At 40.6% G+C, this 23859-nt stretch overlaps 4 protein-coding genes across 5 annotated transcripts; 1 reads left to right on the top strand and 3 right to left on the bottom strand.

Annotated features, from left to right (window-relative positions):
* Positions 1-130: 130 nt before the first annotated feature.
* ndufab1b (NADH:ubiquinone oxidoreductase subunit AB1b) lies at positions 131-4180 on the bottom strand. 2 transcript variants are annotated; one of them, XM_008288736.1, is made up of 5 exons: positions 3946-4180; positions 2647-2766; positions 2004-2091; positions 622-736; positions 131-544 (listed from the first exon to the last, which is right to left on the bottom strand). In XM_008288736.1, the coding sequence occupies exons 1-4, from the start codon at positions 4114-4116 to the stop codon at positions 645-647; spliced, it is 471 nt and encodes a 156-aa protein (XP_008286958.1). In that variant the 5' UTR covers positions 4117-4180; the 3' UTR covers positions 131-544; positions 622-644. The 2 variants fall into 2 exon arrangements, with proteins under 2 accessions (XP_008286958.1, XP_008286957.1); XM_008288735.1 differs by having other exon boundaries at positions 131-516; positions 3946-4179.
* Positions 4181-6279: 2099 nt separating this feature from the next.
* On the bottom strand, positions 6280-7111 carry LOC103362397 (heat shock protein 30-like). The gene has a single exon (XM_008288733.1). The coding sequence runs from the start codon at positions 7052-7054 to the stop codon at positions 6419-6421; it is 636 nt and encodes a 211-aa protein (XP_008286955.1). The 5' UTR covers positions 7055-7111; the 3' UTR covers positions 6280-6418.
* Positions 7112-7808: 697 nt separating this feature from the next.
* On the top strand, positions 7809-11581 carry dctn5 (dynactin 5). Its single transcript, XM_008288732.1, has 6 exons — positions 7809-7964; positions 8167-8235; positions 8339-8457; positions 9094-9205; positions 10585-10687; positions 10800-11581. Exons 1-6 carry the CDS (start codon positions 7917-7919, stop codon positions 10895-10897), a joined length of 549 nt encoding a protein of 182 aa, XP_008286954.1. The 5' UTR covers positions 7809-7916; the 3' UTR covers positions 10898-11581.
* Positions 11582-12827: 1246 nt separating this feature from the next.
* hapstr1a (HUWE1 associated protein modifying stress responses a) lies at positions 12828-21423 on the bottom strand. Its single transcript, XM_008288731.1, has 5 exons — positions 21060-21423; positions 19897-19977; positions 19045-19112; positions 18648-18858; positions 12828-16444 (listed from the first exon to the last, which is right to left on the bottom strand). The coding sequence occupies exons 1-5, from the start codon at positions 21253-21255 to the stop codon at positions 16128-16130; spliced, it is 873 nt and encodes a 290-aa protein (XP_008286953.1). The 5' UTR covers positions 21256-21423; the 3' UTR covers positions 12828-16127.
* Between the last annotated feature and the right edge of the window lie 2436 nt (positions 21424-23859).

The raw sequence follows: 23859 nt of genomic DNA, 5'->3' as shown, positions 1-23859 counted from the left end.
TTCAATATGTGGATTACAAAGCCAGACCCGTGGCAACTTTAGTTTTTCGACAAAATTGTTAATTAGAAAACTTTGTCAGATAATTATAGATCCTAAGTTCTATTACAGAAATGGTAAAACACACTTTAAATTCAACTACACGACTGTCTTTATTTCTGAAGTTGCATTTTGGTTGTCATGACATGCTTGTGCATAAGGGAGCTGAACATTAGATGCACAACCACAGAGAATGTGTCTTTATTGATCTATTTAAGAGAAATTATACATCAGAATCACAGGGAGGAGCTGGAAGAATAAAAAATCAACTCTGAGATATATAACCTTGTTTAATATTGAGTTTTACCCCCAAGCTCCCAACAACATGTTCATTTAAATACAGTTAAACACAAGACGCGGCAGCTGACGTCGACATCGCTGTAAAGGACAGAAGAGCTGACGGGGGTCGAAGTGGGAAATGATTTGGCGTCCATCTGCTTCACAAGGACTTCCTGTGCGTGTGTGGTAGGGTCACTCTCTCTGGACGGGAAAAAAACAAAACAAAAAACTACTCAATACCAACAAATTACACAATCAGTGTCATCTAAGAAAGACAAAAGAGGACAGAAAACAGGACGGACTTGCCTCTGCAGTGAGCTATAGACAGGTTATTCATAAACGTCCTTCCTATTTGCGATGTACTGCATAATATCCCCAGGACTCATCAACTTCTCTCCATCTACATCTGGGATCTCAAAGCCTGCAGCAAAAACACAAAGTATAAAAAGGTCCCGTCAACACAATTGTCCTGAAAAAAGACACTGCAAAATGATGCCGGTGTGCACATGTGTTCTATCGACTGAACTGCATTTGTGGCACATTGAACATCACACACAGATAAACAAGGTGAAGAAAATTCACAACCATTAAAATATGAGCAAACAATATGTGTTTGAAAGCTATGAATTAAACAGCTGGCACTCCAAGTTTTGTTGTTTTTCTTGTCAGCTATCCATGACTGAAGAATTTCTCATAATCTTGTACTTCTTAAGCTAAATGAGCAATTTAAATAAATAAAAAAAAAATAGAAAGCAAAACAGAAAAGCTAATCCACAGAGCTGAAAACAGAGTAGTTTTTATTAACGACGAGCTGTCCCCCCCCACCCTGCTCAGTCTGCACTGGGAATGTTGCAGCTTTGATGAAGATCTAACTCTATAAGCACAGGGGAAAAACAATGTTTTTAATACAATATATCCTTCATTTCATAAGTGCTTGCTCATTAATTGCTGACTAATGGTTAAGAAATCTGTTTACAATTTGCATCCCTAATCTGTACCATCACAGTAATGACAGAAAGGGATGCAACTCTGTCAAATAACTAATAAATCAATTTCAAATTAGTTATCCAGTTAAACAAACCACACAAGTTTGTCTGCTGAAATATTGGATCGCTTCCTTGCTTTAAGTAAATATTGTCCTTGGACCTCAATTAACTATTTCAGCTCGTCACAGCTGGGACAAACAATGAAGTAAACACCAGCGGCATGCCGAGCAGCAGCCGTAAATTCCTCACGTGCCTCGTCATTCAGCAGAGATCCAACTACCTCAGATAGTCGAGGGGAAAATATCAGCCTAAGAGAACACATTATTTCAGATTTTACAAACTTCTCATGGGGACGATGATTGTCAGTGTACTGACTCCGCATTAACCTGCTCTTCACCTCGCTGACTCTACTTTAAGACAAACTGCAAGCTGCAAATTAACACATCAACATCTTATGACCACAAGGCATCAGATTCAAAACTGCTTCAGAATAGAAACAGGGAAACACTTTTTATATTACATTTCTTCCTACACAAGATCCATCATTCCTGTAGTTTTTAAGCAGCATCTTTGTGTTACATTCCGACCTCAGCATCTGACCTCATGTCTAAACCATTGATCTGTAACATTTTTCTTTGCAGTACACTTCAAACTTCTAGAAAACTAGTTGCTGCATAAAGAGGTTTGTGCACCGGTTCTTACCAAACTCATCTTCCATGGCCATGATGATCTCCACCTGGTCCAAGCTGTCCAAACCCAAATCTTTAATGAAGTGGGAAGATGCCTCCAGCTGCAGGACAGAAATGATTATTATAAATTATAATATAGTTTTACACAAAAAATGACAAGTCGAGTCATCCTGCAGCTCTGTGATTTAGTTCTGAAGAGGACACAGTCACTACGGCTTCTTGATTTAAATGGATATTCCACACAAACACTGAACAACTTTGAATAAATCATTACTGTGCATTAGCTGGATTGTTCGCCTAAAGAGAGAGAGAGAGAAAAAACAGCCATTTCTCTCCGAGTCTCTCACATACAAAGCTGCTACTGTGGTCTCAGGACAACATACAAGTTTGACAGCACATTTGGTAGAATAATATAGACAAGATCTAACCAATGTTATGCAAACAACCAATTGTTAAAATATCTGATACACATATTACACAAAATTGTTAAACTTCAAAGAATTAACATTAAAAACAACATGTAAATAAAACAATATCATTCATAAGATATTAAGTCACAGATGAGTCACATTTCATAATTCCATGTCTGACCCTTTCTTGATTGTTTTAGCTATTAACTGATGATAGTTTCTTGGCTAGGCTGTGCTCATTCTCACCTTCTCAGGGTTGATCTTGTCGTAGAGCTTGAGTACATACATGACGCGTTCACTGATGCCTTCTAGGGTGAGGGGGGGCAGGTCGCCATACTGTCGGCACAACACACCCACTGAGGGGATCTGAGGAGGGCAAAGAGGAAGGAGAATAAATCAGGTGACGAGTGGCGTGAGGCATAGAGAGCAAAGATGGTGTGATCACTGGGGCCTGAAGCTGTTTATGTTGCAGGTCAAACTGTTACAAACTCTAAACAGGCTGTGCTTCAAGACCGCATGAGAAGTACAGTTACAAAGATGTTTGAGCATCTGGAAGAGACTTTGGGTATGTTAGATAGACATGAACTATCACGAAATATTGCAATATACACATACCACTACAGACAGAGCATCAGAGCCAAACCAGTGCACTACAAAACAATTAAAAAATATGTCTTGACTAACCTGACAATCAGAAAAATGCTGAATATCAGAGCTGATAATTAGCTCTTAATCAGTTAAGTTTTACTTTGTCAGGTTCAAGTTAAACACTCATAACTGGAATAAGTTACTTCAAGTTGTAGATTGAGATCCAGTGAGGATGCTGTTTCTTAGTTAACTGCGTTCACATTCAAAACAAAGCTGAACATTGTTCTATTTTTCAGGCTTTTTATGTTTTTTTGAAGTGGAGAACATGGAATTTATTACTCTTTCTTAACATATACAGTCTCGTATCTTAATTAAATCTTCTATAAAATACAACTTTCCTTCTCAGTTTTTTAAAGTTATGTATACATGATGTGAATAATGCAGCATCACTCATAACCTGATGTAATCCTTACTGTAAGCAACAAGCCATTCAAACAAAGCATTTGAAGTTTTAATGCTTTTCACATCCTGCAACACTCTACACATGGATAGTTCTGCGCTGCGTCAATTCACAATTCCGTGCGTAACAGTCCATATAGCTGGACTTAATGCTAAGCCTGAATTCGCTGAATAGTGTTAGTTTAAGCTCTGACATGCAAGTGGCTGCAAACGGCAGGTCAGAGAGGCGCAAACACAAGTGTCAGTGAACGCACCAACTATGCTAACTAGCTAACTAGCAAACAGGAAAAAACATGGCAGTTCTGTCACCAAAACTTAACGTAACAGGTTTTTGTGAATTCCAACCAGAATATTCGACAAACAGACATTCATTCGTGTTAAAATAACCCGCTTCCATCCCACCATAAACTTCCAGCAGGCTGTGTTAGCCGCACGGTTGTGAAAGACATCGGTAGGTCACAGCTAGGCCACGGCTCTTCAATGTTACCGGAGACTCACCCGTCTCTGGCCGACCCACCGCGTCCTCCGGCTGTCTGCGGCGAACGAGAGGGGTCGGTGGAGGGCTGCTGTCGGGGCGGCAGCGGCTCTGACTGCAAGGGTACCGGAACACAGCCTCAGCGAGGGCCGGGCGAAGGAGCGGACACACTGCTGCAGGACACGGGCCGCCATGACTGAAAAAAGCTACTGGTAGCTGCAACCAGCATGTAAAGCGACGAAGAAGAGACGGGGTCAAGGGCTCCGTGAAGCGCATGCGTACAACACAAGCCGGGGTTTTATTTTGTATTTTGCAGTTTATTTGTGTGTTTTGTTTTGGGTTTTTTTTTTCGTTTTCTAAACATTTGTGTTGAAATCGCTTAATTGTAATTATTAAACTTGATAAATTAAAAAAAGAAAAAAAAAAAGAACTGGGACTCCAGCCAGGGAGGAGCAATCGATCATAGAATCCTTTTATGCCCTCGCTAAGTAACTGTCGGAGCAGAATGCTTTAAATCTGTAATACTTTATAACATTGTGTCAGTAATAGAACTTTAAAATAACAAACACAAATGGACTGTTTTATTTGTTTGATTTATTGTCGATGAGTTTGCACTCAATTCATACTGTCTGAAAACCCATTCCTTAGAATTGTTAAAAATTAATTAAAAAAAAATCTCCATCAAATCATCTATCCAGCCAGCCATTCATCCATCCATTCATCCATTATCTATACATCGCTTAATCCTCACTAGGGTCGTGGGGGGGCTGGAGTCTATCCCAGCCGCCTTAGGGTGAAGGCAGGTTCACCTGGACAGGTCACCAGTCTATCACAGGGCTACACTTAGAGACAGACAACCAAGCACACTTACATTCACATCTATGGGCAATTTAGAATCACCAATTAACTTCAACATGTTTTCAACATGCCTCTGCGAGGCAACAGCGCCATAGCGCCACCTTGCAGTCTTGTTAATAAAGTACATAGAGTCTGATCAGAATCATCTTTTTTTTCCTCTAACTTCATTTGTCTCACACAAAGCAATGCAAAACCATTTGAGGTAACCAACAAAAAAGTAAAAGCAGACACTTGTGTCACTGTGTTGTCAGATAAATAAATAAAAGTGGCGTTTTTGGAATCTTGAATTATTGGTGGCTCAGTCAACAAATCTTTGGATTTTAACTAAATAATTGCACATTTTCAAGTTATTTCACAGTAAAGTTTGTATAAAGTGTAGGATATTGTGCTCTCGCCAAAGTAAGGTCATCCCACTTTCTTTCTATGCTCAGCACATTTTCCACAATAATATCACATAAGGTACAGAACCAGATTTTCAGCTGTGTGCCTTGGAATTAGTCTTAATTGTTATCATTTACACAGCTATGTCTGTATGTAAAAATGTGCCTTGTGACAATAATGTTTGAGATCCATAGAGTCAAACCAGAGTTGTAAGTTTTAGCTACCAGCTAGAGTGAGATTGGTTTATCTTATAGGTCATTACTACGTATTTAAATGTTTAATGAGAGGTTTGTTTAATAGTTCTTTGGGTGATTGACCCTCTAAAATATGTAAGAAAAGACTTGCAGGTGCTAGTGAAGAGGGAAAGTTTACCCATAAATTTACATGACGTGATACCCAAAATAAATAAAAAAATACACCACTTAGTCCTCACTAGGGTCACAATGTCCCACACTTTATACTAATTTTACTCTGAAATAACTTGAAAATGTGCAGTAGGGCTGGAGCCTATCCCAGTTGACTTAGGGTGAAGGTCAGGTCGCCAGTCTATCGCAGGGCTACACTCCAAGCACACTCACATTCACACCTACGGACAATTTAGAATCACCAATTAACCTCAACATGTTTCTGGACTGTGTGGGAGGAAGCCCGAGAGAACCCACACTGTACGGGCAGAACACTAAAACTCCACACAGAAAGATCCCAGTGCCCCCACCGGGACGCGAACCAGCGACCTTCTTGCTGCAAATCAACATTGCTACCAACTGCGCCAACTTGCAGCCCCACCCAAAATAAATAACTAATGATATTCAGACTTAATCTGGTGTGTGGCCAATAAAAAAACAAAAAGACAGGAGAAACTCTATCCATGTTTGACCTAATGACACCTTATCAAACAGGACAAGGCTTTTCATCCACCTCCCCTAACCTCGTCTGTGTCTCATACTTTTTCTTTTTTTTTTTTTAAAAAAAAAAAGCTTTTTATATCCACAGCATTCCAGTATTGCATCAGTGAATTTGCAAGTAATGACAAACCCTGTAATTACTGTGCTCTCTCTGATGCTCACACAAAATGTGTGTCAGATGAGTGTGACGAGATTTATAAATTAAACAAGGAATCCAAGGACAAAGCCAAACATTTAATATATTTGTTGAAAATTCTGGTTTAACACAAGTACATGTGTACAGAATCATACATGAGCATCACTGAGCACTTTTATTAAACAGATAAGCAGCTTTGGAACAACAACATGTATATCATTCGATGCTTTCAGGTTTGTCCTGTGTGCTGTTGTCTGTCTTTGTGGTGCTTCCTTCTGCGCACGAACTCACATTCTGCTGTGTTTTCTCCTCCAGGCTCCTCTTAATACTCAGCTCTCTCCCAACCTCCTCCACACACGGAGCTCTGGCTGCTGTGATGTGGAGTTTCCCATCTGGATCCAGGTAGCAGGTGATGTCTTCAGGGTTCACGCCGTCAGGCAGGTTAAACTCTTGTCTGAACTCCTGGAGTCTGTAAGAGCGAAACCCATTCTCATCCTCCTGTTTCTTCTCTGTCTTCCCGCTGACTCTCAGCTTCCTGCCCACCTGCCTGACAGACAGCTCCTCAGGGGAAAAGTCTTGAGTGTCCAGCGTCACGCCAAAGTGCTCTCCATGTTTCTGCAGCTGGAAGGACACTGGATGCAGGGCTGCAGCGGTTTTAAAAGGCTCTGTCTCCTCCAGGATCTTGTGCTGAAGTTTCTCCATCAGCTCCACGTTGCTGCGCAGCTCCTTCAGGTTTCTCTGCAGGAGATCTTGGCAGAGCAGTGGTCTGACCTGTGGCCACAGCATGCGGACAGGCCAGTACACATCCATGAGAGGACTGATGGCAAACTGGAGTCCACGCGACAACAGCATCTTCAGTGTTTGTGGATGTGCTCTCTAGTTGGGAGATGAAACGCTGTGTGTGGCTTTCTGTTTCAGTGGTGGGACTGTCTCAGCTTTTATATTTGCACTGGAGGAGCTCCAGAGTCTTCAAGAACTTTCCTGTCGCTACCACAACAGTCCACTGGGTGCAGCTGTTGCACAGAAGTGTCGACATTACTGGACTGTTCCAGGAAGTTCAGGCAGAACTACAGATATATAAAAAAATATCTGTGAAAATGTATATTGATATCAGGTACTTATTGAAAATAAAAAATATCAGCATATTTCTTTTAAAAAAAGATTCTTTGTTATATTTTTTGAATTTTGAAACACAGGAAAACAATAAACAAAAAACATGCTGAAAGTGGGTCAACGGCCATGAAAACAATTTAAAACAATCTTAGAAATAATTTGATATATCAAAAATGTCACAAATATCTTCAGAAGTATTTAAGAGTCATGGAATTCAGAGATGGTCAAGCAGATATGTGATAATTTGAGATGAAGTGAGCCTCAGAAAGATAACATTGAAATTTGATATCACAGATAAAAACGGGTCAAGAAATTAGTGCTATCAAATCCTATTTCAGTGCCTTAGACGAACTCATTTGATTTGGAGAAGAGGATTTGAAAAAAAAAAAAAAGATTGTCGTAAACAGTGAACAGTCTGTTGTACACTCCGACCAGCCGGTGGCGCTGATGCTTCAGCTCTGTGTTTGCCAGCTGCCAATAAACCTGCAACAGAAGAAGAATCAGCAGCAGAAGCTGAGATCAGAGCAAAAACACATCGATGCTTTAGACAAAATTAGCGAATAATAATCACTGTCTGGGATATTTCACCGCATTTCCAGCCATGGAGTTGTCAGAAATTCTGTACAACAAAGCGGAGTATATTGAAACGGTAATGGGTTTGATTTTAAGGCTTTTTTTTTTTTTTTTTTTTTAAAGATAACGTAGCTATTGTGCTAACCGGTTAGCCAAAGCTGAACAGGGCGTTGGACGGTGGATAAATGGAATCATTGTTTGTGCTCAGTTCAGGTGGACAACAGGAACACAAATGCACTTTTAGGCGATAAATAACCACTGCTGTCGTTTTATTCCAGGCTTCTGGCAACAAAGTGAGCAGACAGTCAGTGCTGTGTGGGAGTCAGAACATCGTCCTCAATGGCAAAGTGAGGAACAAACACTGGCTGTCAGTTTGTAGTAACCACTGTGTTTTCTGTGTATAATGTTTTGCTGAGTTTGTGTGTGTGTGTGTGTGTGTGCCTATTCCAGACTATTGTCATGAATGACTGCATCATCAGGGGAGACCTGGCTAATGTCAGGGTGGGGAGACACTGTGTGGTGAAGAGCAGGAGTGTCATTCGACCACCGTTCAAGAAGTTCAGCAAAGGGTAAGTATCCCGGATATTCAGCTTAGAGCCAGTAATTTCAGCTTTATTGCTTTGATAAAGTGTCTTATATTTTAGGTGATGCTATCAAACAGTGTTTGCATATTGTACAGATAATATAGTCACTGAACATATATTCATAATCCGAACAGGAACTAAGTCTAAATGATTTAGGGAAAGTATCTAATTGGGATTTTTCTGACAGACTTTTTTTTTTTTTTTTTTAAATCAAGCTTCAGTTCCATATTTACTGTATGACACATTTAAAACATGTGATGTAGAAAACAAGGAGGACAGCATGAACTTGTAAAACCATTGTAATGACAGTTTAAACACTGGATCAAAATGCTGCATGATCTGGATCCTAAAGTGTAGCTTTTGTGATTTGCAAAAATGAGTCATCATTTAAAAGCTATTTGGAACAGGAATACATTTATGAGAAATTGCTATTTCCACAAAATATGACACAAGGACAAGAAATATTTTTGACATCTTCATTTGTCTCATTTTGTCAGTTTATTAGTGCAAAAACTCGGTTGATTGTTTCATAACACACAGAAAGAGTAGTAGATCCTCCATTGGTTGCTGCATGTACCTTCCATTCTCATTTCTCTTCCCACTGTTCTTTTTTCTCTTCAGAGTGGCATTCTTCCCGTTGCACATCGGAGACCACGTCTTTATTGAGGAGGACTGTGTGGTCAATGCGGCACAGATTGGTTCCTACGTCCACATTGGCAAGAACTGTGTTATAGTGAGTGAGATAACAGCACACGCACACAACCAAGCTCATCAGCAGAAAAAGGAAATCATGCTGAAAGAGATAAAACTGCTGCAGTGAGAAGAGGCAGAAACAGAATCTCCTATTGCCTGTGGTGAAACAGTCACATGTTTGTCATGTTCAGATGAACTGAACAGCAGCAGCTTCTCGCAGGCTTCTTTCAACAGACACTGGTAGAAGACTGTCAGCAACAAGAAATGAAACACAAAGAATTCCACTTTTTGTAGCTGTTGTGGTTCAAAAGTTAGGGCTTTGTCAAAGAAGTTTCTGCTTAATTACCATTAGCTAGTTATGTAGAAACAGAAGTATGGCGATTTCTTACGATGCTCATCTTTTGCTATTATTATTATGATTGGTGTTGTTTGCTTTTATTGACAGTGGTAGTAGAGATAAAGACATGAATGTTGGGAAGAGAGAGAGAGATATGACATCTAACAAATGTCTGGCAAATTAACTAGTAACCAGTAGGTCACTGAAGGAGCGACAAAACTGATTGTTTTTTATAGTATAAAACATGATAGTGATAGCTTTTAGTGAATGCAGAAGAAAAAAATGTCACATTGCAAGTATTCAAACATTATAGGATAGGTGACTAGATTAAACAAAAAAACAGCATATTTGGGCAACATTGTGCCATTTTAAAGTGGGAGATAAAAACATAGTGTGAAAAGTTTCTGGAGCAACTGGATGTGCATGATTGTTAGAATCAACAAGATATTCTTTTAACAACTGAAATTAAACTATATAAGATTACACATGTATAAATAAGCTCCATGATCTGTGGAAAAATACCATTTTGTGCGAGTTAATGGCCTCTCTTCGTATTTATAGAAATATTTAGGATGCTTCTCAAGTTCGGTTGTTCATAATGAAAATATCATGTAACTTTTCACTGAGATTGTTGGTACGGTTGGGATTTAATGCATAAGCTCCCAGCAGATTTCTTCCAAATCGTACATACATGTCCCAAATGTAACCAGATCTTTGAGAAGCACAATACTTCAATTCAGCTCAGTTTTCACTCAGTGCAAGGAAACTGTCATGAGCTTATTTTTTGAGAATAAATAAAAAACAAAAAGACTGTCTGAGGCATTTGTTGGCTCTGTGAGATGTTAAAGAACTTTTGTAGAGTAACATTATAGTAATTTTTCAAAATAAAAGTCTGTGCTTTTTAATGTTATATCTGCTCCTTAAATCTACACCTGAGCTCACTGCTACATTGTTCTAAAGAGCCTCCGCTCGTTGTCTTCTGTTCTATAATAAACAGAATCAAGAAAAGACTCAGAATCACTGGAAACCTGCGACTCAGTAGCTGATGTTTAACATGCCTTTGTTTGGGGTGTTGTGTGCAGGGTCGTCGTTGTGTGTTGAAGGACTGCTGCAAGATCTTAGACAACACCGTGCTTCCTCCGGAGACAGTGGTGCCTCCTTTCACCGTCTTCTCTGGATGCCCAGGTCAGCCATGCTCACACACTGAACCAGTATATATGTTAGTCTGTTTCAACTCTTCCTTCCAAGTTCTGTCACCTGTCATATCTCCAGCCTCATCTCTCTCGTACTCTCTCAGGCCTGTTTTCAGGAGAGCTCCCAGAGTGCACGCAGGACCTGATGATTGACGTAACCAAGAGCTACTACCAGAAGTTCCTGCCCCTCAGCCAGATCTGAGTCCCCACTACCAAACCTGCGTTTGTCCTGTGTTCAGTTGGAGGCTCTCATTAGACACAAACGGACTCTGGGAGCTCACCTTCTATTCTTCATCTCTCATAGGCCTTGAGTTTCACTGCCCGAGGAAAGACATCTGGTTTGAGCCCTTAAAATATTCTAGTCATTTAGTATAAGATATAGCTGCACAAAGCTACAGTGCAAGCTCTAAATTGCAGAGAGAATCCAGACATCCTGTAAGATCTCCTTTTTTTCCACACTACACAGTCTAAGAATCATGACGCAATTCTTTCCCTTACAAACACTTTCATATAGTCGGATGGCTTTCCTTGTCAGTGTGTCGGGAAGAAACTCAAGGAGTTCTATGTGGCTGCTGATAATCACAGTCTTTGCTCTGTGGCTCTCTGCCAGCAGCTACAGGTGAGGATGAAGAGGTGGAGGCACAATGAAGGATGTGGGAAGACAGCTTTGTAATGTTTCACACCCACGGACCAAACCGATAGCTACGGCAGTTCTTTGAGGATGTTGGCTTTCCATGTGCATCATTCATATTCGCGGTTCATTTATACGACAGAGTATCATACTCGATAAGAAAAGATATTCTGTCGGGTTTTGTTATTTTTATGTTGAACAGCGTGTGTTTGCTTTCTTCTTTGCTGGCTAAAATAAATTGTGATAGTATTTAATTTTGGGTGGTTTTATTACATGTTTCAGACAAACAATCACACCGTTAATGTCACGGTGTTGTCGCAGGAAAGACCTCGGTGCTTTGCCTCTGTCATTTTCTGAGCAAACAGTAGCCGACGTCTGAAATAGTGACGCATAAATAAATGTCAGTGCTTGAAAATACATGTCTCAAAAACTATATATGTTAATTACTACTGATACCACGCCTGAGCGATTAACAAAATAAACAAATTTGCTAATATAAAGGTTTCTTGTACTGCATAATTTAAGGACACGCATGCAGGTGACACAATGTTCCAACAAAGAAAGAAAAAATGCATGTAAATAATGCAAAATTCTAAAAATGTTGCTTTTAATAGGTGTTTTCTGAGCAAAGACATGCGATGTGCACTGTTGCTGCACCTCAGATGTGCATAGTGCGTTTTGCTAACACGAAGCTGCCTGTAAACGTAGCTTTTGTTCTTAGGAAAATTCCACAGGGCTCCTTAAACCTGGCAGCTTTAAAAGGTGCTCTGTGGACAAACATGCTGAATGCATTTACTTCCCCGCGCAACAGTTACAAAGACGCTTTCTCTTGAAGTGCTTTTTCATGAAGCTGTACTGAAATGGTTCTACTTTACGGAGGAACCAAGTCATTGATCTTTCTGCATTTTGTAGTCTGATGCATTATGAACAATTTGTTTTGCTGTATTTCGGCACCACCTAGCGGCAAGTAGCAGGATGTCTGAGTAAAATGCTGACCCTCATTTGTTTTATGTCGATACTGTTACGACTTCAGTGCCTCAGTTCAGAACCACAGCTCTGTTCTGTGACGGTGGAAAAATAACAAGCTGATGAGCACGTCTGTTTCATCAAACATCCTGAAATATGTCATGAGTTTTTTTTTTTTTTTTTTTTAACTACAGACCATCAACCTAACGGAATGGAAAAAGTACAATTATTTACCCATTTACTGCTCTTCATTTGTCAGGAATCTGGTATAATCACCCTAATTTAATAATAATAATAGTGGGCACCTATTTGCAGAGAAAAAAAAACATTTTCCTTGATTTGAAAGGTTAGTTTTGGTTCATTCGCTATCAGCTGATCATTCCAGATAACGTGACTCGACCTATTAAACTCTCAGTCCAAGAGTTTCAAATTGACAGAAAAAACACCAGACGTGCAGGACGTGTTAGCAGAGAACCCTTATGTATAAAATATTCAAATTCAGTTTTTCTTCTTTAATGAAACATAGTCCATCCAATTGCAATTCAATAGTTTTATTTCTTTTACAATGTGAACCACATATATCATACCAACAATTAAATGTTAAGTATATAGATTAGCCATTTATTATTTTTTTTAAACAAATAAGTATCAAGAAACAGCTGATAATAGTGTTGGCTCCAGACACATGTGGCATGAAATCAGCCTGTTGAAACAATATGGATGAAGGCCAAAACTGGCTCAGGGAAGAAATGAAAAAACACAACGTGCCCCCTCTTATTGTAACCAAGCTAATCGGCAGGGGATCAACTCGGCAGGTTGAAGAGCGGGATTGAAAAGACGGCGCAATCCTTCTCCCGGCCAACTTTTGAGTCAGACCTTTGGGGGGGGGGCGGGGGGAAAGTGTCCTTTGATTGGCTAAATTAAGTTAATTTGTCCCGTCAGCACACGCTTCACACCTTCCCTTTAACTGACAACAGAAACACCGGGCAGTTTTAGCTACTGGTTTGTAGCTAAATGCCCCATGTAGCTTCAGTCAAGTATGCTACCAATGCCAAAGTGGAGTGTTAGACACAAAACAGCGATTTAAGTGTCTGGAGAAGAAAACTGAAATATTCAAAACGCATTCCTCTGATTTAATGAAGGGCGTGTGGACAAGCTGACAGGTCAGTCCTCAGGATTCACTCCTCTGCAACCCTCTGTATTCTGCCATGAGCGCTCTGCAAAGTCGAGACCCAGAGACTGAACTGCAGTGGACTTGAAATGTGACTTTTGGGCAGAATTTTATTCAAGAAACATGGATGCTTCCTATGTTATATTATTATTCACTAAATAACTGTAATAACAGAAGCTACTCGCAGCATACATGACACTGTTTATTTTGCACCTGACATGGCTTCAACATGAACTGCTTATTGACCCTCGTTCACAACAACTATAGACTCTGCAGGCAAATCAAACCTCAGATTTTCATCAGTGTCATTCAGTGATTTCACTTCCAACCACTGAACAAACTCCCCAGGTGCAGATCTCAGCCTGCGTCTTTTGTCACTGATGGGCCTGCAATCACGTATGAATACGAAGGCCAAACTATAACGGAAAAAAAAAAAATGAAATCTGTGACCAAAATGTAACGGAAGTTAAAAACTGGCATGATTTAAACAGCTAAAGAGAACCCACTTTCCAGGCAATGAAAGGTGAGTGGGAGTAAACAAATCAACATAAGAAAAAGATGAGGGAGAAAGTAGGAAACATTAATATCTCGAGTCAGCTCCAGTGGGTATTATAAGTAGAACATTGAAGGTTTCATTCCCCAAACAGCTCACTGACAACTTACTGTCACTAATACAGCAGGGCATTACTGGAATTATTGAGAACTGGCTTCAAATCTAGACAACTCAATGTTTGTTTGTTTGTTTTTTTAAATAATTTACACTCGATTAGCTTCCTATGCTAAATGAAAGCATATTCCAGCAATAATTACACCCATCAACGAGCAAGGGTTTAGTTCCAATAACCTTTAAATACCCTAAAAAAGTCAAAAAAATTGGTACATTACTAGGTCACATTGCTGTACAGTTGCTAAATATACCCAATTTTCTGACTCGTGATGTCAGCGTCTCCTCCTCGACTCCCTCACTGAAGGATGGAAGGCAACAGCTATTTCAAGAATGAAACTAGCCCAAAGTTGCATCATTCTGTACCGAGTAAAAATCAAACCCATCCACATTTTGTTACTGCACACTCCCCTTTGCACATAAAGCAGTGTCCCAGCACCTCCAGTATCCAGTATCTTGTGTGCACTGGGTGACATGTTTGGTAGGTTTGTTAAGACACGCCTATAGTGTGATAACATCTGTGTGATTTATGCTTTCTCTACAGCACCAATTATCCCCCAATAAGTTAAATCATTTGTCAAACAGGGAAGGTCTCTGAGTCTCTGAATACTAGTAGAGCCCACACGCAGAAACACTTAGCAACATGGTCAAATACTTTCGAAGAGTTCCTGGAATCAGAGGTGTGTGTAAGAGCTCCTTTTCTAGTCGTATCAAGTGTTTTACGTTTTCTAAGCACCTAAGGTTGGGCCACACAACATATTTGTGTGGACCAACCACAAGCGGAGGGCTGGACGAGCTACAACTGGAATACAATGGAAGAGCCGATTTGTTTGCATGAGTTAGAGGTGAAAGCTAAGTGCAAAAATCCTTATTGCAACTCATCATAATCATCACACGACCACATAAAACAGCAGCTGCTTTCATAACAAGACTAGGGGTAAAGGTGGGGGGAGGGCATCGCAGTCAGCAAATGGGCTGTCTGAGAAGCTGTATACACAAATAAAAATTTCCTTTCCATTATCCTGAAAAACAACAAAAAAAAAAATTAAGTGGAAAAGAATGCAAAATAACTTGGCTATTGCTGCGGCAAACAGTGGCAACAAAGCTAGAATTTTAACACTGGTGGTTGAAGAACTCAAAACGAAAAAGGGTGACTGGCTGAAGTAAATCGAGCCATTGCTGAAGCAGAGTAGTTAGCAGAGAGAATGTCTGAATGTCCAAACATTAACAGCCTGCTATCGATAGTTAGATGCCGTCAACCTAGTAGTAGCCAGAGAAATGTGACTGGTTACAAGTGGCAGATGAGGCTGGGTGATGCCACACACGTATTCCTACTAGGCGATTTAGCTCCACCACTGACAGGCAACATCAAATAAGAGCTGCAATGATGAAGTAACAGAAAGAACAGGCGGGTTGTTTGACGCGGGGTGAGTCTCTGACAACGTTGGGTTCAACATTTGGCGAGCAACTCAATCCACTGAGTGAAACGATTTGATCATGGCCCTCACTTCCTTATTAAGGTGGTGGGTGAGGATGAGTGAGGTTAAGGGAGGGAAGGGCACAAATGTGTCAAAGATCAAGTGGCTTTTACTTGTCGAGCAGCACAGTGCATTTCCACCCCTTGAGAACGGTCTGCATCCCAGAAGTAGTTGGTGACTTTCTTCGTTGTCTCCTTTCCAGGGCAGTGATGTCTGAGGAATGTGTGATGTCGTCCAGACTTCCCAGTCACCCACCCAAGTGCACACATGCTCATTAAATGTTCTGATTGTAGATCAGTGATTTGTAGTACTAGTGTTGGGAAAGGAGACAAGGAATAGAATTCATTCAACTGAACAGACCGAACTGAGAGCCTTCAGTCCCTGTTTTTATTTTCAGCCCAGGCATCCGAATGTCTGTCTGTACATCTGCGCATCTGTCCGACATAAGCCCATCCATCCCCCTCTCCTAGCCTTGGCTTTGAAGGCTACTGCCCCACCCCTCACACATAGGCAGGCAGCAGATCAGATCATCCTGTTGCGTTTGTGCGTAGGGGAGTCTGTGATGACATCACTACACTGGGTGGAGTTTCGTTTTCTGGTTCCTCCCCCTCCAGCAGAGGCAGAGCCTGTAGAGTCCAGATGCAGTGCCATCTCCTCTGAAATGAAAGTGTTCAGGTCGACATCTTGGAGCCCGTTACGCCTGCTGCGGCACACCGGCCCAGAGCCGGAAGAACCACCTCCACTTGCACCACCTCCGTTACTGCTGCTCCCGCTCACATGTGTGGGAGAACCTGGAGCACCAGAGCGCACACTGATACTCGCCATGGCTCCGCTCAGACCTTCAGAAGTGGAAGAAGACAGGATAGAAGGGAGAGAGAAGAAAAAACAAAGAGCATTACTGGACAGAAAAATAAAACAGTTAAGCTAGCTACCTATTAAGAACCTTGATAACTGTTTAAAAATTATCCTTGATGAGCTTGCTGCTATATACAAGCAGTTGAATTTTAGCAGCGGTCTCTGTCATTTACAGCCTGCAGCAAGCTCGCATTAACCAATCAAATGTTGTTTTTTTCCCATAAAGTCCGAAATCCATTTTATTCTGCATTCAGCAAATTTTTTGTATCATTCTGTAGTAGGGGTGTAGGGTGCACAAATCATCAGCTCAGTATATACCTCTCACCACAACCTGTGCTAAACAATTTAGGACAAAGGTATGTTCCGTTGCACTACTAGTACTCACATCAATAGTGTATTTTGAGCGGACCAAGTGAATTGCTACTAACACAAGTGTGCATCGCATTTGTTGGGCTTTCAAATGACAACTGGTAGGTCAATGTAGCATTTACATAGTGGAGCAGAATAACCCAATGTATATCTTTCCATAAATGATCACAGGGCAAAAAAAACATTTTACATTGGCAAACTCGAAGCATGTAAGTATCTACCACTGGTGCAATTTACGGAAGGAAAAAGGTATATCACATTTCTCTGTCTCTAACTGGCTATGTACTATTAAAGTATGTGACTAGTAAAGAGTCCCTTGTGTTGGGGAAGGACAGCATGTAAACAGACCTCTGACAACATTTCACATTAGTCAAAGTCACTCATTCAGGCTCTGGTTTCACTCAGTTTCTGCCTCCATTTTGGGTTAACAGAGAGAACGGGAATCACAAGGCTTAAGCTTCTTCAGAATTGCATTGTTAAGACGTTTTTCTATAAAACAGTACCTGAAGAAAACATCTCACAAAAACACAAGTATTCAAGTACTTAGTAAACTTAGTATGATTATAATTACTACCATAGCAACAAAAACAAGTACATTTTGCTGTAGGATCACTGTTGGCTACAGTGCCTGTGACTTAACAAATGATGTGACAGGTGCAACATAAAATCACGCTGTAGTAAATCATTTAAACAACCTTTTTCTATCCCAGTACAGTGTGTACTGCTTCCCTGATGCGGCTTGTTTTTTTAATCCAACACATAAAGTCACACTAAATACCAGTTTAATGTTATTAAAACACCTAGCAAATGGTATGTGCTGCAGATAAGCTAAAAATACATGGATGCTCTACTCAATTTTTTTGAGTATTACAAAAAAATAAAAATAATCGGACTCTAATCACCTAAAAGAAACAAGGCCGCAGTGATTACAGTCGGAATTTTTACATATACTTTGTATAAATGTCAAAATGACGTCTTGAGTTGACACAAACATCAGTAGTGAAACACAAAAAGGTATCTGATGACTGAGAATGGAGACACACTGAAACCTCCTGACAGAGGCTTAACTTGCATTTCTGTAACCTAAACCATTAAATGCCAAACATGATCCAGTCTAACCTCAGGTACACCCTAAAATGGCCCCTTTAAATGTGTGAGTACTGAATATTCACTTGTGTTGACAGCACAACAGAAATGCTAACATACTCTCATGTAACTGGAATATAAATAGAAACCGTTGCATCTGCAGTTTTAAAAACCAAGTAGTTAAAAGACAATGCGGCTTCTGACTTAGTCATATGTTCTCTCTCACAAACACACACAGAGTAGGGGTTAACACAAGTGAGGCCCTCTTTCACCATTGGCCAATACTTGCACACCCGCGCACAACATACCCTTATCTCTGAGCAACATATGGCAGAGCACGATGACTGAAGGACAAGCACGCTATCACACACAGAAAGTCTCCCTCACATACTAATATACTGTAGTTTAGTGCTTAGACAACAAGAACTCAGTAGACTATCTCTGGATCTCACAGCCACTCTACTGTACATTCCAAAACCTCAAGTCTTTTAAATCTGTAGAATCACTAGATTCCACACACACTTTTAAAGAACCTATGGAACACTCTCAAGACTGGACAAACACAGCAAACAGATATGCAGCACAAGCAGCCTTCAGTACTGACCAGTAGCAACACAGATTTTATACCCATCAATCAAGCTGCCCCCTGGGTTGTAAATCACTTCTGATACTTTAGCAAGAATGCCCACTGGTGTGTGAGCTGTAAGACAGGTTGCACTTAGCCTTCCTTACCATGCAGTGCTATGGCCTCCCTGAAGGGCTGGAGGTCTGCTTCCACAGATGAGCCAGTCTCAGCTGGTGAATTAGCCCGGCTAGGGGCCACCATGGCCAGCCGAGGGTTGGCCCTGCTACTCCTGTGTGGCGGTGCTTTGCCACACAGAAAGCTGATAAGGTCCTCCCTACGGATGGTTCTTCGACGCTTTTTCACCCAGGCCAACATGTCCTACAATCCAGTGCAAGAGTTATACATCTATTAGTTAGCAAATATTTCATTTCATTACCAAACACTGATCCATTCTTTTGTACCCTTCATCACCCCCATTGTGCAAACCTAGTGTAGCCTGTAAGCAACTGTTTCCTAATACCAAACAAGTACGACAGGGAACAGGAACATAGGAACAAGACACACCTTATTACGACGCTGGTGGCCTATTTGGATGCCCCGATCAAAGCTTCTCTGATGGGCCTCCACACTCTCTGTGATGGTGGAAAACAACATTAGAATAAAAAACACTTATGTTTTCCAAAGCTGAGTAAATATGTATGGCATCTTTAACAGTATCTATATTTTAGCAAATCAAAATATCACAGTTTACAATGCATATACTTCATTCTGCGTATATTTATCAAAAACAAACATACAAAAAAAGGCATGTCACACGTCAACAACAAGTCTGCCAGGGTTCAGAATTACCACCGGGCAACTTCTGATGAAGATTTTAAACTCAAAATGATGATGTACATGTGACTGGCAAAACTGAACAAATACCTGCCATTGTTAGCAGTTGTGAATGTTTTAAAAAGCACATTTTCTAACCTGGTGCCAGCTACTAAGCACTCACTCGTACGACGATATAATCTAGAATGGAAACATCTGCCTATTTTGTGGGGGACCACAGTAAAATAAGACCAGTCCAATTTTGTCCACGCCACTTGAAAATATATTTGTTTCACTCTTTGAATATCTGACATTGTGCAGTCTGTTTTTTTTTTAACTTCATAATAAACATGTCTTTCACCTATATACAAAAACCTAAAATCCCTGACTGATCAATATTGAGCTGACAAGAGTGATAATGGCCAGATCTGTTTACCATTCGATGGACAATCCTGTCGATAAAACCATGTCTATATTCACAAGTACAATGACAGCCAGTGTCCATATTGATGGAATGAAATGCAAACACAAATGTAGGTTAAGTAGCTGGTTGATCAATAAATACTGCTCAGAAGCACAAGGACAGAGAGACTGGTTAGTTACCTTTGTAAAGGTTGGTGACTGCTGTAGCAGCATTCTGAAATGGCACCCACAATGACAGGCCTTGCTGGTGGCATACTCTGTCTGCGAGAGAAAGGAGAAAATACGTCTGGTTTATATAAATGACGAAAGACTGTAATTTTAAGGCAAGGACCCTTGGGATATGAAGATTAACGTGACCAAAGGACGAAGAGGGGTTGAAGTGAATTTCATATTCATTCGCCATTTTGTCTTGCATCTACAATTGCAGTGACAAGGTTTGGCATAAAAATAACTGTCAGCCAGCGCTAGATGGCCAGCTTGGCAGCAGCTTGTTTAGCAAGAGAGCACCGACACACGAACTTAACTGCCCTCTCAGCAGTAAAGTTGCAGAGCAGTGTCAAACATACATGCCAGACACAGATGGGCTTCACAAGTCGAACTCTGTCCATTTGCACTGGAATTTATTATGTCCTAGAAGTCCAAAGCGATAGCAGATTGTGGACAAACCAATAATTTCACAGCCAACCAATATTATCCTCGCCATCTTGTGATTATAACGCTTGCTAACGTTGCACTGCTCTCTCAGCAGAAACCGGGTGACAAAAAGCGAGTGTAAACTTGTGAGGCGTCGGTCTTAAATCTTTAAAGGACACTTCTTCAGCCAGCCGCGACCGATACAACAGATGTTAACACTGACAGAATACAAGAGACTGTCATCTGGGAATGTCGCGTAGCTACGATTGTTGTTACCTTCGCCATTTTGTAACTAGCCTGGCTAACGTTAGCTATCCGCCGCTGTGTAACTTAGTGTCAACAAGCTAGCTTATTGACAAAAGTACTCAAGTCACCGTAAGCTTCTTTAATGATGTCAGTTAGGCTAGCCATGGTTGTTCAGTGGTCAAAATAAACGTGGAAGGCCAGATTTGGGCTTGTAACTCATTTTTGTCACAGGCTAGCACCAGCTAGCTAAATTTAGCATTGCAAAATCACCTGTAAACGTTAGTTTCCCCGTACCGGCTAGCGACTTTGCTAACGGGCTAGTTAGCGTCCTGCCAATACTGACGGGAACATTAGTTCACAGTAACGCTCGGGACGTAGCAATGTTGCTAACAAACAAGCCAATGGTATAACGGCAAAGTAGGCGTCGTGAGACGAACAAGCAAACAGGGAGCGCTCGTTTCCACCTTTGTACAACTGTGCCACGGCAGTAGCGGAGTTCTGGAAGAGATGCCACAGTTTATCCTGGTCGTTGTCGGCCTCCTCCTCGCTTGGCTCCCTCTGCTCCGCTTCGGCCAAACACTGCCGCTCCCATTTTGAGAACCAGTGCTCGGGTCCGTGTTCCTGTATCTCCGCGTCTCCGTCTTCCTTCTTCTCCTCCATTTAATGCACCAAAAACTCGAGGGAAATTCGCGTTTAATGTTTAAAAGACGACTATATGAACACCGTATAAAGAGTTATATGAGAAAATCCATGAATACTGTCGCCGTTATTATTTTACTTCGCACTACAATGTTGCGTTGCCACCTATTCCTGCCATCTGTGAAGATAAGCCTAGCTAACTATTTTTCCTAGTTGCCGACGTCGGGATATATACAACACAGACAACCATGTTATGCGCTTTAGCCCGCCCATTACTGTAGATGCAAACACCAATTGGTCACATGAACACTGCAGGGTGGGCTCTAGGGCTGTGCTCGGAGCTTGATTGACTGTCTGACACGTCCGTCATCGCATTGACACAAAAGAACCTCAGTGAAAATTCCCCATTAAGCTTGCAAGAGAGTGCGAGTTTGGTCATGAAAAATGCGCTGTGAGCTATATGTACAGTTTAGGGCTGTGAAAAAAACAAACCAAAAAACATCCATCCATCCATCCATTATCTATACACCGCTTGGTCCTCACCAGGGTCGCGGGGAGCTGGAGCCTATCCCAGCTGACTTAGGGCGAAGGCAGGGGACACCCTGGACAGGTCGCCAGTCTATCGCAGGGCCACACTTAGAGACAGACAACCAAGCACACTCATATTTACAATATAAAATCACTAATTAACCTGAATATGTTTTTGGACCTTGTGGGAGGAAGCCGGAGAATCCAGAGAGAACCCACGCTGCACGGGAAGAACATACAAACTCCACGCAGAAAGATCTCGGTGCACCGGGACGCGAACCGACGACCTTCTTGCTGCGAGGCAACAATGCTAACCAACTGCTCCACCTTGCAGCCACAAAAAAATAAAAATAATAATAATAAAAAAAATTAGAAGCATCTTACATTATTTATTTATTTCTCATTAATATATTCATAACCGATTAAGGGTATATTGACTAATTTTAAAAGGAAAATTATATATTCATAATGTATGTATTTTTATTTTGCGGCCACAACAAAACCAGCCTGTAAACACCCATAAACACGAAGTTCATATATAATTCTTACTTATTCAGAGTATTCAGAGACAAGAGTTTTTGATATGACATCTAAAAACGCAGTAAGACGTAAAGTAAACGTAAAAAATAACGGCTCGGACAAAAATCTTAACTGTGGTCCGGGTGCAGGGCTGTGTTTATTCCACTGGATGGTGCCATGCCATCAAAACCCGAAGGCTCTGGTTTCAGCACTGCAGACATGGACCGCCAGCTGTGTCAGTAACACAACATAATGAGGACTGCCTTGATAAAGAAATAATTTATGACTGGATGGAGCAATGATAATGCACTGTGATAAAAAACTGCAAAAAAAAAAAAAAATCATTACAATATTGTAACCTTTTACTTTCAGTTATTTTCAAATATTTGTCTATATGTAGGTAACTAAATAGTAAAAATGGTTTAACGTCTAGAGTGGCTTTTAAAAAAACGCTTGTTTGCATTTTATTGATAATGAATATGGGAAAACATTTAAATTCATTAGCACAATTAAAACTTATCACATTCTCCATAATATTATGTTTAGTGAATTTGTAATAATCTAAACTAACAAGTGAATTTTTGTGATCACAATCACAAGCATTTTAAGTAATGCAGGCCCTGTAGTGACACCGCAGGAAAAAAAACACGAGGGTATGCAGGGCCTGGAAACTTTGGCTTTAGTCGGGACTATGTAGAGAGCCTCACAATAAAATCAGACTTAGAATAATTATTTAGATAAATTGCATTACAATATTTACATTACTTGTAATTACAAGATCAAGACAGAATATATAAGAAGTGAGTAAATCAAATAAATTGTTACTACAATAACTACATAACTACAATAAAACTTGATAATGATCTGTCATCAACAGATTTTAGGTCGCAGCATAGAAGGTATAGTGAAAGAGTGCTGCAGAATGTAAAAAGCCAACTGCATTGAATTCAAAATCCCACATTCATGTTTTACTTGAAAAATATGACCATACAGATAATGCTACCCATTTTGAAAGGAGGCATTTTCTTTTATTTAATAGGTAATATACGTTGTAAATACTTATAGGTTTCTCTATTATTATTACCATTATTATTATTATTATAATTATTATTATCATTGTTATTATTATTATTATTATCATTATCATTTTTAGTTTTTCACTTTGTTTGTTTAAAGGTCCTATCATGAAGTTAACAGTGTAATAATGATTATTAATTCAGCACTTCAGTTTGTTCCCACATTCACACCGCGTTTTTCAGCTCCAGTCATTGTAAATCAGTAGTTGGGGCCCGCTGCAACGCTTGGAGGCCGAGCCACCTATTGTCATTCCTATAATTCCCATTCGACTAATAATTGTTGTTAGTACTTATATTATATTTCTCCCATGTCTGATGCACACGCCCGCTCCATGTGAACCTGGCCGGGGATGGGCCCGTGTTTGGATCTCCATGCGGATGTGACATTTCAGAGAAGAGCGCGACCGCCATTTTGAGATTTACCTCAGACTCAACACATCACAAACCACGGGAGGAGCGGGTCGAGAGCCGCACAGCTCATGCTAACGTTGTATGACCGGGC

Source organism: Stegastes partitus, unplaced genomic scaffold, assembly GCF_000690725.1.
Source record: "Stegastes partitus isolate 25-593 unplaced genomic scaffold, Stegastes_partitus-1.0.2 Scaffold572, whole genome shotgun sequence".
NCBI classification, from domain to species: Eukaryota; Metazoa; Chordata; class Actinopteri; family Pomacentridae; genus Stegastes; species Stegastes partitus.
The sequence above is the reverse complement of the archived record's forward strand: the minus strand, read 5'-3'. Positions and strand labels throughout refer to the sequence as shown.

What these genes read in the sequence shown, in the direction of transcription:
- dctn5 (XM_008288732.1), top strand. Translation starts at nt 7,917, where the DNA reads ATGGAGTTGTCAGAAATTCTGTACAACAAAGCGGAGTATATTGAAACG. An exon ending in AAGCGGAGTATATTGAAACG is followed by an intron (nt 7,965 to 8,166) that starts GTAATGGGTTTG and finishes GTTTTATTCCAG; the next exon opens with GCTTCTGGCAACAAAGTGAG. An exon ending in ACATCGTCCTCAATGGCAAA is followed by an intron (nt 8,236 to 8,338) that starts GTGAGGAACAAA and finishes TGCCTATTCCAG; the next exon opens with ACTATTGTCATGAATGACTG.
- hapstr1a (XM_008288731.1), bottom strand. Translation starts at nt 21,255, where the DNA reads ATGGAGGAGAAGAAGGAAGACGGAGACGCGGAGATACAGGAACACGGA. An exon ending in CGTGGCACAGTTGTACAAAG is followed by an intron (nt 19,978 to 21,059) that starts GTGGAAACGAGC and finishes TTTCTCTCGCAG; the next exon opens with ACAGAGTATGCCACCAGCAA. An exon ending in GGAGGCCATAGCACTGCATG is followed by an intron (nt 16,445 to 18,647) that starts GTAAGGAAGGCT and finishes CCACTTCTGAAG; the next exon opens with GTCTGAGCGGAGCCATGGCG.
- LOC103362397 (XM_008288733.1), bottom strand. Translation starts at nt 7,054, where the DNA reads ATGCTGTTGTCGCGTGGACTCCAGTTTGCCATCAGTCCTCTCATGGAT.
- ndufab1b (XM_008288736.1), bottom strand. Translation starts at nt 4,116, where the DNA reads ATGGCGGCCCGTGTCCTGCAGCAGTGTGTCCGCTCCTTCGCCCGGCCC. An exon ending in GGTGGGTCGGCCAGAGACGG is followed by an intron (nt 2,767 to 3,945) that starts GTGAGTCTCCGG and finishes TGCCCTCCTCAG; the next exon opens with ATCCCCTCAGTGGGTGTGTT. An exon ending in ACAAGATCAACCCTGAGAAG is followed by an intron (nt 2,092 to 2,646) that starts GTGAGAATGAGC and finishes TCTGTCCTGCAG; the next exon opens with CTGGAGGCATCTTCCCACTT.